Source organism: Papilio polytes, unplaced genomic scaffold (assembly GCF_000836215.1).
Source record: "Papilio polytes unplaced genomic scaffold, Ppol_1.0 DF821845.1, whole genome shotgun sequence".
In the NCBI taxonomy this organism is placed as follows: Eukaryota; Metazoa; Arthropoda; class Insecta; order Lepidoptera; family Papilionidae; genus Papilio; species Papilio polytes.
In genome coordinates, this window is record NW_013527359.1 from 213536 (window position 1) to 228795 (window position 15260).

A 15260-nucleotide genomic window follows, 5' to 3' on the forward strand; every position below is an offset into this window, starting at 1 on the left:
CTTCCCAACCAACACAACACTCATTTATAGATATTAATTATAAATTGACTTAATTGAAAAGCGTTTCTTTCTATCCCTAGCGAGTTAAATGTTATTAGTAATCTGCATGATTCTGTACTTAACATAGTCATATTAAGGACATGGAAATGTTAAGATATATTTTTAAACATATGCCCCGTCGTCATCTGCGAAGCAGTTTGAAAGTTTATTGAACGCAGAATAACAAAGTGCAAATTAATTTTAGCAGTTAGCGGTGATAAAAAGATTAGCGACAAAATGTATTCGAGTGATCCGCTCAGAGTACTCCGACAAAAGTTAATTCCGTCTTCGAATTAATCGTGTTGTTTATAAAGCATTCCGTATGATCCCGCGCTTATTTTCTTGTACACATGTTGTCGGTGCACGACATAAATATTGCCGCGCGGCTGAATAATTTGTGCAGTTAATGGGGCGATTTAAAATTTCGAGAAAGAAGGCCAATTGGCTCGTATCCAGTGCAGTAAACACGCCCCCGGAAGTGGGTCCGACACCCGCGCGTTTCTCGTCGTGTCACTTGATGCACTTTATAGTGGTAGCTAATTAATGAAGTTCATCGCATATCACACAATATTAAGGAAGTCATCGTTATTTAAACGTATCAAAAAGTATTAATTAAAAAACTGGTACATTTTAATTAAGTAATTGCAATGTTGCAAGTGTTGCTATAATAACTCGCACACAAAGAAAAGTCTTTTATAATAATTGTTAACGTGTGTAAGTATTGAACGGTTCTTATCGCATTACACACATGACGTTTTCTTTAACCTCCACGTCCGATGAACTAGCGACTGCCTCTAAGCAGTTTTGACATGTTACAATGAAATTGAATTTGTATAAAATCGTGTATAACAGAGGTTTAGGCGGTTCCCATCGGCTGTTACAAATGCATGTTTTTGTGTGAGGGGCGAGGGCGGGGGCGGGGGAGAGATGTCTCGTTTTTCCCGAATTCCCCGCTCGTGAGGAGTCCGTAAGGTGACCTTCCGGGTGCGTTCGTTCACCGCGCGGTCACCTACAGACGCCCCCTTCGCGCCCCTCGCCACCCCGCATCGCCCAACCGCCTGATACATCGCTATTGTTATTCTATTTTACGAAAATATTTACACAATTCTTTTAAGTGACCTTATTTGTTTTATTTTATCAAATTGGATGACTTTAATCTTTTTATTAAAATTTTATTTGTTGATATAATAGATACGTTTTATTCGTACTCTAAAGTTCAAACACACTTCGAAAAAAAAGAATAAATTTTAATGTAATGATTAAACTCATAAGCTATTGGACCGACTTCAAAAAAAAATTGTCATTACAAAACTAAATAATGATTATAACTGAGTTACATAGGCTTTATGAATTAAATTGTTTATTTTACCAATTTAACAATTTTCGCTTCTGTAATTTTTTCTATTGATGATATTGTTTCCATCCAATGCACATAAATAAGGTAAATGCGGTAGCGGTATTAGAAAACAACAAGGATGATTAACATCGGATGTTGTAGTGCACGAGGGGAAATTCCGAATTAACGTATCACGTCAGGACCACGTAAAGGAACGAAAAACCAGACGAATGGTTTATTTAGAGTAAATTTATTACTGCAATGATCAAATTCAATTCCTAAAATACCTAAAATGTAACTTATAGCACACGACATGAATATACACATTAACAACGGGGCACACCTTTGACTAAACAATCGCACAACTGCTGTGCGATGGTCGATTGTTTCGCAGCCAATTCAACTGTGCGCGCTCTAAATCATTCTGTGGGTATGTAATAAGTGCTTACCCGGTGGCCTGGTGTGCGTGGCGACATGGTGCTGCAGCGAGGAGGCGAGCTGGTGGTGTGGGTAGAAGGGCAGGAAGGGCGCAGGGAAAGGCGCGGGTGGTGGCGGCTGCAGGCGCGCTTTCAGCTCCTCTGCCGACCCCGCACCTGACGACGATGATTCCACGTCCGATACACCGCTGTCCGCCGGAGATGGAGGTAGCGACCCTGATCAAATACAAAAACATATATTAAAAAAAATAATATGTAAAGGATGTAACTTAACTATGAAAAATCGCATCTGAAGTTAATGAGCAATTCAACTATTGAGCTTTTAAGTTCTACTTTGTTACGATCATTATTCTGCATTAATTTATAACCGCATATGTGAACTGTGTCATCCATAATACATAAAGTAATAAAAAAATCGATTTCTCAGTAAATTATTAATAGAAATGACCACCGATGTAAATAGGTCGCGCGATGGTAATTCTAACAAACAATGCCATTCCTAAAGCGCGCTACGCAGAAACGCAACCCGCATTGTATCATAGCTCGGAATTAAAAATAACGCCCCAATAAAAAAATAATTTTAATTGAAGGAGGTATCAATGTACAAAATTTATATTGTTTCTTTGTATAAATAAAACCAACCTTAAAGTATATAAAAAACTGTTGCATTGGTAAAGTGTACACGGTTACATAAATCTTCTGCCATTGTTATAAGTAACGGTCATCTGCAAGTTGCATAATAATTAGCATGCGTTCCCGAGATGCATTCCCGTGTTCCTGACCGCGGGTGCTGTGAGATCCGCCGTTAGATGAATCCTCTAGCCTCCATACACTTGCCCACAACCTGATCTTGTGGGAAACAAGCGGTCAGTGCAATTGTAATGCAAAAAGATGGCATGTTTTAAATTTACAATTATGCAGATTAATGTTTTGGGGTCGTTCAGCGCCGTGTACATTGTTGAGTTGCATTTTTTTGCATAATCAAAACATAGTTCAGCGTATTACTTGCTTCAACTTAATAATGAGATTAACTTGGTAAGGAATATTTTAAGAATCTAGGGGTAAATTTGTGTATATGCGTAATTTATACTGCTAGTTGAATATGTTTGAAGTGTACTAACGAACATTTAAAACTGCAAAAGCGGTTGTATTGTGTAATGTATGCTATAAGTAAGTTGGACAATGGACATTTAAAATAGAAGACGTCGTCAATCCTAGAGTTGTTATAATACGAGTTTGTTGCAGTGGTTGTTTATCGAAAGTTTTCTCATGTCCGGCGCGGGGCCCTTGTGATAAAAAACATTTGACGGGTAACGGTTGCGCGCATTCGATATTTAAATAATATAATGGGTTGTGGCGCTGACGACTATGAGGCAGGAAGAAAGCTGGTCATTCATACATTTCCTCGTCCATTGAGTCTATGACTGGTGGGGCCGGTGACCATTTGACCGGTGCGAGAGTAAACGCGCTGTCCACACCCCTTTGTGGCCATTGTCAACCCTTCAATGGGACAAAGGCTCTGGGAACCGGGAAGCGGCGCGGCCCTCGTGGGCCCTACGGTCAGTTTTGACCATTTAAATTGAGAATGAAATGGTGTAATTTTTTAACAATGGTCGCGGTATAATTACTATTTTAAAATGCACCCGGGTGTGCTTTTTGGAAGTCTTAAGATTGGAATATTCTTATAATGCTTGGTTAGTTTTCGGTTCATGCATTCTGTTATTATTTTAAACAATTTTTTTTTTATTACGACCGTTTTGAAATCTAAAAAAATGTACTTTTCTATCTTTTTAATACAATTATCTTTTTAAAGATACATTCGTAACGGAAGAAATCTTGTGATCTTAGGTCATATCAGTGTATTAGACGTTTTACTTTGGCTTCGTAAATAGTAACGACAAGTAGACATGCTTAGAAATTTCTTACATTAGAAGTATTCCAAGTGTGTAATTGACCTTGAGGTCAGTAAGGCAGTAACGTTACTTTCACACGACGACAGTACAGTGGCACAGAGCTTGTTGGCACTGAGAGTGTTCCTTTTCAGTAAAGTTATACTGTTTTAACAGAGTCTGCGTTCAAAAGTACTTTTGAACTGTCTACTGTTTTGCCTGACTGTGGCGTCCTCGTGTGAAAGGCATAAGTTAGTTGTCATATTGTAGGCAGTGTGGTGTATAGGTTCGCAGTCCGCAGGGCGTCTGAAGGGCGCGTCGTGTCGATTACGTCGGCAAGTGTTTTGCGGCGGCACTAAACTTCTGTTATAATTGTAATCATTTGTTTTATGACTCAAATTTTTCACACCTGTTTCGATGCGCTCCTGTTTGATATTGTTACAAACACGTGATGCGTATTGTTTAATCACAAAAGCATGTATTTGCTCTCATATTTATTGTTAACAGGTCTACGAATTAATCTAAATGGTAGACAAACCGTAAAAAACAATGAGTTAAGTGTAATATTGTTTTTACCTCGAAGAGCTATGTACCTAAATAAGTTATAGTTATTGTATCTGTATTGTTACGTACATTTGTTAAAAACCGTTATTAATTTCAATTACTTTGATACAAAGTCAAGGCTAGTAATATATTAAGTTGAATTTAAAGAAATATTAGCATATTAAAATTCCCAAGACGCTTGACCGTCGGCGCGCGGGTCCGGGGCTCAGGAACACGGAATTGGGTGGCCATTGTGCTAACCCTTTCATCTCACGTATCAAAATAATAATAAATTAAGTATAAATAATGATCGGGCGGCGGGCAAGGGGTTAGGTACCGGTCGGCGCGGAATGCGGTCCCATTAGGAAAGTGTCACAATGAAGTACAAAGCTCGGCCATCGGCCACCGGCCACTGTGCGCACCCTCCGCTATCGGCCCATCTTTATGGAGTGACCGCTGTCCATAGCCATTGTGCCAAAGCGGCGTTAGACCATAATCCATGCGAATGGAGACTCGCTTCCATTCTCTTATCTTTTTTGCATATGAATAATAATGCGGTGCGCGGAGTGGCCGTTACGACGGCGACGCGACCGCTTCATACCACGTGGATCATATTCGACTTAACTATCTCTGATTCTCTTATATCTCTCTCTTATATCTCTGCTATTACAAAGTTTATCACAATCATATAAAAGTGTTTCTGTGCCATTTTGTTTGATGAAGTATGTTATCAGCCGGCAACAATAAAATCAAGTCTGCGATTGAAGTTATGCTCTGAAGATCTTACACAATAATCGAATTATCGGCAATTCCTTAGTAAAAACTAGCATCCGAATCATGTAATTAATTTATCCCGAGTCTAGCAACAGTCTAGATAACAATTAAGTCTTTGTTTTGCGAAGAGGAAAGTGATCGAAATTTAATAATAGCGCGGCCCTCGTCAAATCAGATACAGTTTGCTACAAAAGCTCACGGCTTACGTATTTAGATGGCCCTTGAGAAGGCGCCCTTTGTTCGTCGGGGCCTTTAACATGGTAATTCTGCTTAGAGGGCCTCGTGTAATTTAGACGTGCCGCGGGTCACACCGTGGATATAACGGGTTGCCATTTTTGTGGAGTCGCGTCTTACGTCGGCCCTCAATGCCGACCGCTCAATGACTCTCGACAAATATTTGCTCGTCTCACAGCGTCTCCGTGTTGCCGTATCATTGTGATGAATAACGGCACTACATTTAAATGATTGTAATATTTCATGTGTTTAAAATGTATAAAAGTGCAAAACTCATTGCATTTTACAAGTTAAGAAATAGATTTATTTCTATAGATTGATATATCATTCTGGAAATTGATATAAAAAGTGTAACAGATTTAGTTAATCGTCGATTGCAAATTGTCGGCCGGATTGAATGCTACGGATCTACAATGGATTGCGTTTGCTCGGCCGCGCGTGACGTGACACCCAGTGACATGACAGCCGCCGGAAACCTGCGCACTACCCGCCAATAGGGCTGACACAATTTATTAAATTCACCTATGATATTTATAATAGAAAAAAGTGTTAACCATATGTCTAGACCATTTTAAACGTTTTCGGAATGCTTTATAAATTCGGAATTACCGAAATTAGACTGACACTTATTCGTTATATAAGTACATACATATATTGATATATATATTAATTTAGTCCAATTGTGATTAATAATTATTATTATACAATTTAGAAAATTTCATAAAATATAAGCGCAGTGACAACCCTAAGCGCGGAGCATGACACAGCAGAGATTAGCGCATTGTGCCGCGGCCGCAGCAAGGTGCAACGCAACCCATTTTTGCACAAAAACCCGAAAGGATTTGGGTGAAAATGTGCGTAACGCAACGTGCATAAACATCTGCCTGCGTATTGTTTGGTTAGGATTGCGTGTTTAGATGAGAGACGGACTTTGAGGAGCCGACGTGTTACGTCACGTCATTGATCACGCTGAAGCACATTGCACATTGTAAATCCCACGTATTAATTTATGCACATAATTACTCTAACGCTGCTTGGTCTGAACACGGTATGGTTTATGATCAATACAATAGTGGTTTTAGTCGTTTTTTTAAATATCTAAAGTAATATATACAGAGGAAAAATTGTATATTTCTATGTAATAAATCTTACGTTATCAGTGACATTTTACTTTTTTAATTTCGGGACGAATTCGCGGTCAACAGCTAGTATCTAAATAAAGAAGATAGTTGTTTTATTAGCCTTTTGATGCATTTAGATTGAGGGTTAATTTTTAGATGGAGGCTTATGTAACATTATTGCACAATATTAAGATAAATTTAACACATTAAGGCGAGGGGATTAACCGTCAAAGGCTAGAAAATAAATATTATTCGTTCGTAAACATCGGGGTGATTTATGGGTCTATCTATCAAACATTCAAGAAACGGACAAAGGGGTAAATTAGAACCCTTTTCGAATTATTATTAATATTTGTATAGGACAATGCGTTATGCAACTCACGGTCCACCCACGCCTGCATGAGGGTCCCTTAATTATGAAATTGCACATTTCGCGTCAAACCCAGGGATCTCAACATCTGGCTAGAAGGGGTCCGAAGTGCTTTTAAGTACTTTTCTATTATTAATTACAACTCATGCAATATGATATGTTCACGCATTTACCGTTTGCAATCCTAGAAAATGTTTGAGAATGTTTGCAAAAGTGTGATATCCGACGAGACAAGTTTATTTTCGTTTTCGTCGCCTGAAAATGTAATTAACATTTTTAAGGAAAATGTCTTCTCTTATTTAAATTATAAATAGTCTCAATATCCAATTAAGAAATCAATCAGTCCATTCAACGAGAGACAAAGCGCTTTTATTTTCGCATCATTGCTTAATATCACTTCCGAACGTTTACGCAATACGTGTTGTGTGTGTGGGTGTGTCGGTGTGCGTGAGGGTTGCGGCAAGAGTGTGCGTGAGGGGGTGCGGTGGGTGCAGGGGGCGCCGGGGGTGCCGGGGGCGGCGTGGCGGCGGTCGTGACATTGGGCGGATCAGCTGACGGCTATCGATTTCCGCGAGCTTCCTCTTTGCTCTTTATGAATATTTCATGCGGCAGCCGAAGTCGCGCGGTCTACTAGTCGCGTGACGTTATGATGAATAATGACGGGATATAAATAGATTCACTTAAAAGTAACTGAAAACAGTGCCTATACTTAGTTACATTGAAAACTTTTTCAAGTTATTTTTAAAAGTTTGATATCAAACTTTTTTAAACTTACATAAGTAATTATAACACCAATTAAGCCGACTCTGAGGTAAGAATCGTTCGAAGTTAATTCGTGCTTATTTCTGACTGTATTGATTTAACCATTATTTAACGAGAGTTGATAAGTAATTTTGGTAAAAGCCCTAACTATTTGGACCTAGAACCTGGGATAATTTAAGATAACAATAGGGTGCCTATCGGGCGACCAGTAGGGCTGGGGCGGCTGTCGCCGGTCACGATAAAAGCAATTTACTCCTTCATTGCTTTTGCTCTACCGATGTGCGAACATTCCCTCACAAATATTAAAATACATTTTTCGACAGTTATTAGCACAATAGTTTCATTGGATAGAAATTGCCATCGTTTATTGTATAAAATTATTATCAGTATAAATAATTTAAGTATTAATGTTCGTATTAAAATGCTTTAGCTATAAATTGAGGCCATTTATAAGAAGTTTCCGTCTCGTTAGTACAAATTATAAATGCTAAAAGTTCATAAAACGGTCGTTGATTTCTTAATAAATTGAAACGAATTAAACTTTTTCATGTGTCAAGTAATACATTAATTTACGTAAAACATTATTCAGCGAAGTAAAAAAAACAATAACACAAATGCGTGGTTTGGAACGGTTTATTGGCAATCAGCTTGTAAGTTGTCACTCTTTATCTTAAAAATGCAAATGGCGGCAATTGATGAGTTTTGGCGGGATTCGATGATTTTTGTAAATCGACCGGATTAAAGTTTTCAGTTCGCGGTCGGCTTTAGAGTTTGTTTTTAAAGTATAATTGTACAAAGAGATTGCAGTTCGGTTACGTATTTTAGTCGACAAAACAACAGTTTATAAAGATTTTATGATGTTGATGGATTGACCAGTCACATATTGCAGTGCAGAGTATAAGTCGTCATTAGTATGGACTCTCTAGTGATCTATTAATTATTGTTTGTGTATTAGAGTATAGAAGTTGACTGACCAGTGTTGGGCGCAGTGTAGAGGTGGTGATGCCTAGGCGCGGGCGCGGGCGCCAGCAGACCGTGCAGCAGTGCGCGACCCAGCGACCCGCGAGCACCCAGCGCCAGCGACCCCGGCTCGCCGTCCACTAACACACAAAACGACCCATTAATAAAAACATTACACACTACGTACAATACATTTAAATACTACAAATTTATTTAAATTGGCACATACAAACATTTTTTGCAATAATAATTTTTCTAGCTAACATTGATAATGAACTTAAGTTTAGTCCGATCCGACAGCAAAGTTTAGTCGAGTTGTGAAGTAGCGCGCGGTGCTTAGTTACCGACGTCAGATGGTACGACGAGTCTGACTTCAAAGGTATCCGAGGGCCACATCGCAACCTCTTGTATAACTTCAGCTACAGACTGACAGCGAGCCTGCGGGCAACGAGGTCGACGACACTGCTTGTCCCATTTGGACATTACATCGATGCTAACTTCTAGTAATAACACTGCGTTAGTTAGTTTTTGTATAAGTTCAGTTTAAATAAATCCAATAGATATTTAGGAGCGCATTTGAAAGTAAAACGGCGACGAGCGTGTAACAAGGGAATTACCGTAAGATCAATAATGTATAATCTTGATACATCCGAGCCAGACGCTTCCGTGCGCCGACCTTGGGCCGCGCTGCCTCCCCCTCCCCCGGGGGAGCCCACCAGCGCCACCTGTTGTCTCCCCCCACACTGCGCATGTTTGACGCAGGAACGGGACGGGAAACGCCCTCCCTCTCGTCTGCGAGGTCGAAATGTCTAGACGAATTGTGAACTCTTTACGGCGCGGCCACATGTGAGGGCGGCCGTCTGGCCCGCCAGCGCCCGGGCCCTGTGCTTTGCACATTCCCGGTGACAACGTGATGTGTCCCCTCACCTCCTAGCATTGCTGAGCTCACATGACCTCAGTTTGATATAGATTATGCCCTAAACTAAAAATTTGTTCTAATTACAATATATTCAGATAAGCAACTCTTTAGGTATGTAAACTTCCTGTTAATAAGTTTGTTCGCGACATATTCCTTGCAATAGAAAGGCTTGGCTTAGCGATGGGTGCGGGGAATATAAATTTAAACAAATCACTTTAATAAATGTAAGTGTTTCAGTTTAAGGAACTAATACAAAGTGGATTAGATCCTCTATCGAGCAGCTGCATGCGATCGCTGCGAGGATCTGAATTATTCAGGGGAAAGTCGGAAGGGGAGGGGAGCGACGGGGAGGTGTCGTCGCTCCGGCGCATGCTGCGGCCACGCTGCCAGCATCTCATTGTTTTTATTAGGTGACTGCGAGGGCATCGGACCCGTTTAGAAATGTGCTAGCTAATATGAATTCAGAGTGTTTTTCAGTGTGTCGACCAATTCATTCCGAAATATATTCAAAGTGTTCTTCATCAGTTTAATCGATTTCTGTTAACACATTTGTAGGTAGCTACGCTGTGTTTAAGATAAGTGATAATAATCAGTCAACGAGAATTGAATTAAATTTCTCGTTTTCGAATAACTTTGATTATTTTACGTAAATTGTTCCTAAACGTAAGCTTTTACCTGAAACACGAAAGTGTATCGAAAATTATTAGATCAAAAACGTAGCACAAAGAACCTTTTGTTCGAGGCGCGTATGTGTGAGTTATTTCGAATTTTCTCGCATGTAGAAGCTACAGTATACATGTAGTGGTGACTAGGACGTCGACTTAGACAATCAATAAGCACTAAATTCGGGTCGACTTCCTTTGAATCCTCACCGTAGCTCGCCAGGTAGACAAAGGCCGGCCCTGACGGGACCTTAACGACAACTTTACGTAATAATAGAGCGTTTTGTTGAGCCCGACATAAAAAAATAACATCAATAAAAATATCTTTTGATGTACATGATTAACTTTCCTTTGTCCCAGTATTTCATACTTGTACTAGTATATTTTTATTGTACTGGCAAAATATTAAATATGTATGATACAATACTTTGAGTTGTACGTTTTATGGCGCTACATTTTGTGATACATATTATACTTAATATTACGGCGGCATTTCCGAAGATTATAGTTTTTATAATCAAATTAATAAAGAGAACTTACACCTGACTTAACAACCTCTAAGTTCGTTCAAAGAAAGTAATAAAAACTAGCGCTATTTTTATTAGTCTTAAAGCTAATTAAAATAGTGATTTTTTACTGTAATGGTATTTGTACATATGTAACCTTAATATTGCATTAAAAGTTCCGAATTTTCAGTACCTTCAAGTAGAACTTTATTAAAGAGTAGAAAACACAATGTATTGTGCAGACGAGTTTATCGTACAAAGTGCACGTTAACCGCAGCACAGAGGGCGCTACTGTATTCATAAGGCGGACCTGAACTCCCGCGTTATTCAGCAAACTACTTTTACTTTCCTGCTTTTCTGAAATATTAACTAACTTGCATAAGCTTCGGGCGGGGGCGGACGAAATGATAGCTCGGGGGTTGGGGTGCAGGGTGGAGGTGGTAGGTGAATGCACGCTCACAACTTTTACTACCAATATCCTCGGTGCAGTATTATTTTAGCTAGAATGGCGTGCTGCTCGAGGGGCAACGCTCTGAGTTTTTTTATTTCTCCTTCGTATTACTAAACGTCTGACCCGATGGGGGCTAGATAACAATAACGAAATACTCTATGTTGTTTCACCGATTTGAAATATAAATATGATTAAACGAAAATTCTTTCCATGTTTAATTTGTACGAAACATGTATTAATTCAATACTGTGTCAATCCCTGGCCCCTAAACAGACTGACAGATTGCTAATCATCGAGGAAGTATTTTGTTGTTATTCAAGAATCCAAATGAATAATAACTAGTCTGTACTGTTTGTCCTGTTTGCATAAAACCTGTTTATTCCATATTTTTGCGAAGGAAGTCGATCTTCATTTGTTTTATTGAGAAAATTAACTCACTTTTAACTCTCAACACATCAAAGGAACCTTATCTCTGCTGTGACTTTAGCAAGCGATAATGATTTTAGTAATGTTTTATTTTAAACCGAGCACAAAGAGATGTCATCGAATGAGAGTAAATGTCTGCGACAGGATATAATTAAGCTCGGACGCAGGAAGTCGAGTTTTAAGATGTTACGATTCAAATCTCTTGATATTACAATTTGCAAAGCGAATATTTAATTATTAAGACGATCAGGTAATTGCATTAATAATAAAATCCCTTGGTTTGGCTTTTATGGTATAAACATTTAACAAAACTATTATACTATTAGTTAGAATGTTTCGTGTTTTGATGTAACAAGAACTAACAGCAACGGTATTGCGTAGTTTTTTGTGGTTTGAAGTTCGTTAACTCTAAATTCGTCAGCAATAGAACTTGATTTTAGAGGCTGTAGGTATGTCTATAGTAAAAAAGCAAATGAATGTCGATAGTTCTGTTCGGAGCGACACATAAGGCACGGCTAATGGAGGAAGTATCGAGCGACTCTAAGCCGATATACATATATTATTAATAAAAAGCGCGGGTCACGTCTGCTTGCGTCATCGCGATCAGATAGTTTTGTTTGATTCAAATATTAAGAGGCTCGCGAGTGAGCATAACTATTATTAGGTTGTCACTCCAAACATAATCCCATTAATTAAGCGGATACTATTGAACATTTTTAAAGGTATGAAAATATAAGATATAGAAAGTAATTTAGTAGAACGAGTTATATGGAATCGTGTGTAGGAAAAAGCCCAATCCTCGTGCGTTGAGCGCTTCCCGTGCGCCGCTCTTGAGGAAAACCGCAGCGTATTTCGTTATCTTATTGTTACAGCCAATAACAAAACAAGATTATTTATAGGTCTACATGATTAATCCTATGTTTATCCCATGTTTTCACTCGCCGCGCTCATTGTTAATTCATAATATGATATAAGGTAAGCTAAGAAAGTTATGGTTGCGTCGTCATTGGACAACTATCTGAATACCAGTCCTAATTTACAAACAATTTCAATATGAAGAGATTGTCGGAAGGAGAAATAAGACGCGGGAGACAATGTCGGTACATTCCGACATTGTTTTGTGACCGTCATAGGGCGATAGTTACATAAATTTGGATAAAACGAATTAGTGTCGTCGACGATGACGCGTGCCCTCTCGTCTCCGGACGTTTTAAGTATGACAATTTGTTCGTCTGACCGTATATCTTTTATTTTAGGATGCCTCGATTTTCACTTTTCTGGCATTTTCTCAATCGCGAAAATAACATCGGTCCAAATGATATAAAAGTGTTTTATCGGTTTTTAAGCGGTTACAGCGCATTCCGCTCGCCGAAGGCAGGAAGATACCGCGACGCCATTTTCGTCGGACCGGTTCGCGCTCGGACAAATTAAAAGGACATCGACTGTCGATTGAATCGATACTCTGCAATGATGGAATTAAGTATTATTTCACAATGATACGTCCTAAGCGTCGGTTTCGGGAAATCGAGCGGAGATTTGTGACGTCAGAACACATCCGGGAAGCGATAGCTATTTCAAAACGCACGACCGCGGAGCGAGATCCCTTCTGCCGAGGAAATCGTTCGGTGCAAAGGTTCTGTTTATAATAGTTCATCCAGCGTTCATCATGTTGTTATTGCTGCATTAAAAGACTATTTATTAGTGAATTGAATAGAAATGAATTAATTTGTTTTTGGCCTTAAGAATAGTTATATTAGCAATACAAATTATGAATCATGTTTTTATTTGTGATGCCGCAAAAAATCTGCAATAACTACACGTACAACTAATGTGTTATTAATTTGAAATACATCGATGAGATTGAATTGGGAAGGCAAAATAACAGACTGTTTTGCGATAGGACCTTGGTGTCCCTATTAGGCGGCCGGTCACGCACCACGCGCGGCGCCTGCGCAACATACCAAATTGTTTGCTATCATAGACATTAATTTTAACAGCTTTTCCACGAAAACCCATAGTTATACATGGAATAAGTAACCTCTAGGGTTACAATTTGCTAAATAAAGTTTGTCATCATTGAACAGAGCGATCCGTAAATGTCACATACAATATTATTTTAATTATATAAAACAAGTTGACAAATGTCTGTAACTACAATTTAGAGTCCGCCACAACAAAATTAAATATATTTTATCATCTGTGTAGCGATCAAAATTGAACGCGAAAACCTTCACAGATAAAATATAAACTGTTAAATGTACACAGATTAAAATATTAGAGTGTCAGTGACGCGTGGCGATTGTCATTTGTCGGTGACGGCCAGATCGCGGTGTCTTCTATCGATTTTACCACAACCTACTGAGTCACACGACACAGAATTATCTATCACACTTCCGTGATAGTAATTTTTTTATTCACGGCGTATTTAACTTGAGATATTACTGAAGAAATGCCAAATCAGATTTCTATTATAATATCTATTTAATTTTACAGATAAATTGTAAGAGTTCCAAGTAATATTAGCTAAAACTATTTATAATAGCAACAAAAATATCACATTTGTTAGGCAGCGTATCAAAGATGGCGTCGGAAAAGCGCGGGCACTTTCCCCGTGCGCGGGAAACCAAAGAAAGTCGTCGGCAGCGCGGCGGAGTGGCGCGCTTCGAAATGGAAACCGCTGCGATTATGTTGATAATATTTATCTAGCGGACTTTAATAACCGCTCTGCCTTGCTTCACTTGATATTTAATATTCCTTAGTAGATTTAATCGATAATTATAATTTGAGGTTAAATTTATTCGTATGTTTGAAAATGAAGCAGTGATTAGTACTGAAAAATCTTTAATTTATACTTATTTATAGTTTGTCTTAAATGGCTGATTGTTCATAATAAAGTTTGTAACGTTATGTTTGTTAATGCAAATTTCATTTGTGGTTATGAGACGTTTTGTAATGACTCATGCGTAACTTACAGAATTCTGTAAATCCGTTTTTGTGGATAAGAAAGTTTCTATACTACGTCACAGGATGTATTTCTAATCTAATTATATTTAAAAAGATAATCGGTACAATATTGTTATACATCTATGTAAAGTAAATAAAATTGCAATAATATGTATTAAGTTATTATAAAATCCGTGTAGTTCACGCAACGTTAAAACGATGCAAATAGGTTGGTACTGTTGTGTGTTGCGCCTGCGCCGGCGCAACTGGGTCACGCGGCTTGAAGGGCAAGATGCGACTCGCGGCGCCCACTCACTTCACGTTCGTACCGCGAGCTTTGTCCGATACCACGCTTTGATGCAATAACAAACGATGTTATACAATTGTATACCTTATAACAATATAGGCAAAGTTTATATCAGCTCGACAAGTTCGTACGTTTTCTTTTACTACGTCCGGGTTGAGGTTATATTTTTGCACGTTGTGTAAACTTTTGATGTTGTGTTTGAATTATATATGTTTCGATTTATAATGTAGACGATAAATCTTTAAAACATCGGGATTTTAGGAACACTGATTTATCACATTTATTATGTAGCTTTTAATTAAATACGTTGCAAATTATTGCAAAAAATGTAGATGATGGCAACATCCACTGTCACTGTCAATCACACCCGGAAAACCCAAGTTTTTTTTTAATGATTATCATGGTATAATCTATGTCGTCATCTTATTGTCTATTAGTCATGGCCCAAAAGCATGGACGGTTGCAATACATTAGGACGGTCACCTTGCGGAGCGGTTGCCTACGTGCAGCCTCGACGGCCGCTAACACAGACCACGGCCGACCGACTTGTAAACAACTTGTACATGTTTTTGACCGACTTC

General features: G+C 38.7%; 1 protein-coding gene across 1 annotated transcript in view; it reads right to left on the reverse strand.

Moving 5' to 3' along the window:
* Window positions 1-15260, reverse strand: part of LOC106107747 — an 82635-nt gene that overhangs the window by 16931 nt on the left and 50444 nt on the right. Inside the window, exons 3-4 of the mRNA XM_013288748.1 lie at window positions 8480-8605; window positions 1825-2028 (exon numbers count right to left, since the gene is read on the reverse strand). Of these exons, the coding sequence (XP_013144202.1) occupies window positions 1825-2028; window positions 8480-8605 (330 nt within the window). The remainder of the gene's footprint in view (window positions 1-1824; window positions 2029-8479; window positions 8606-15260) is intronic.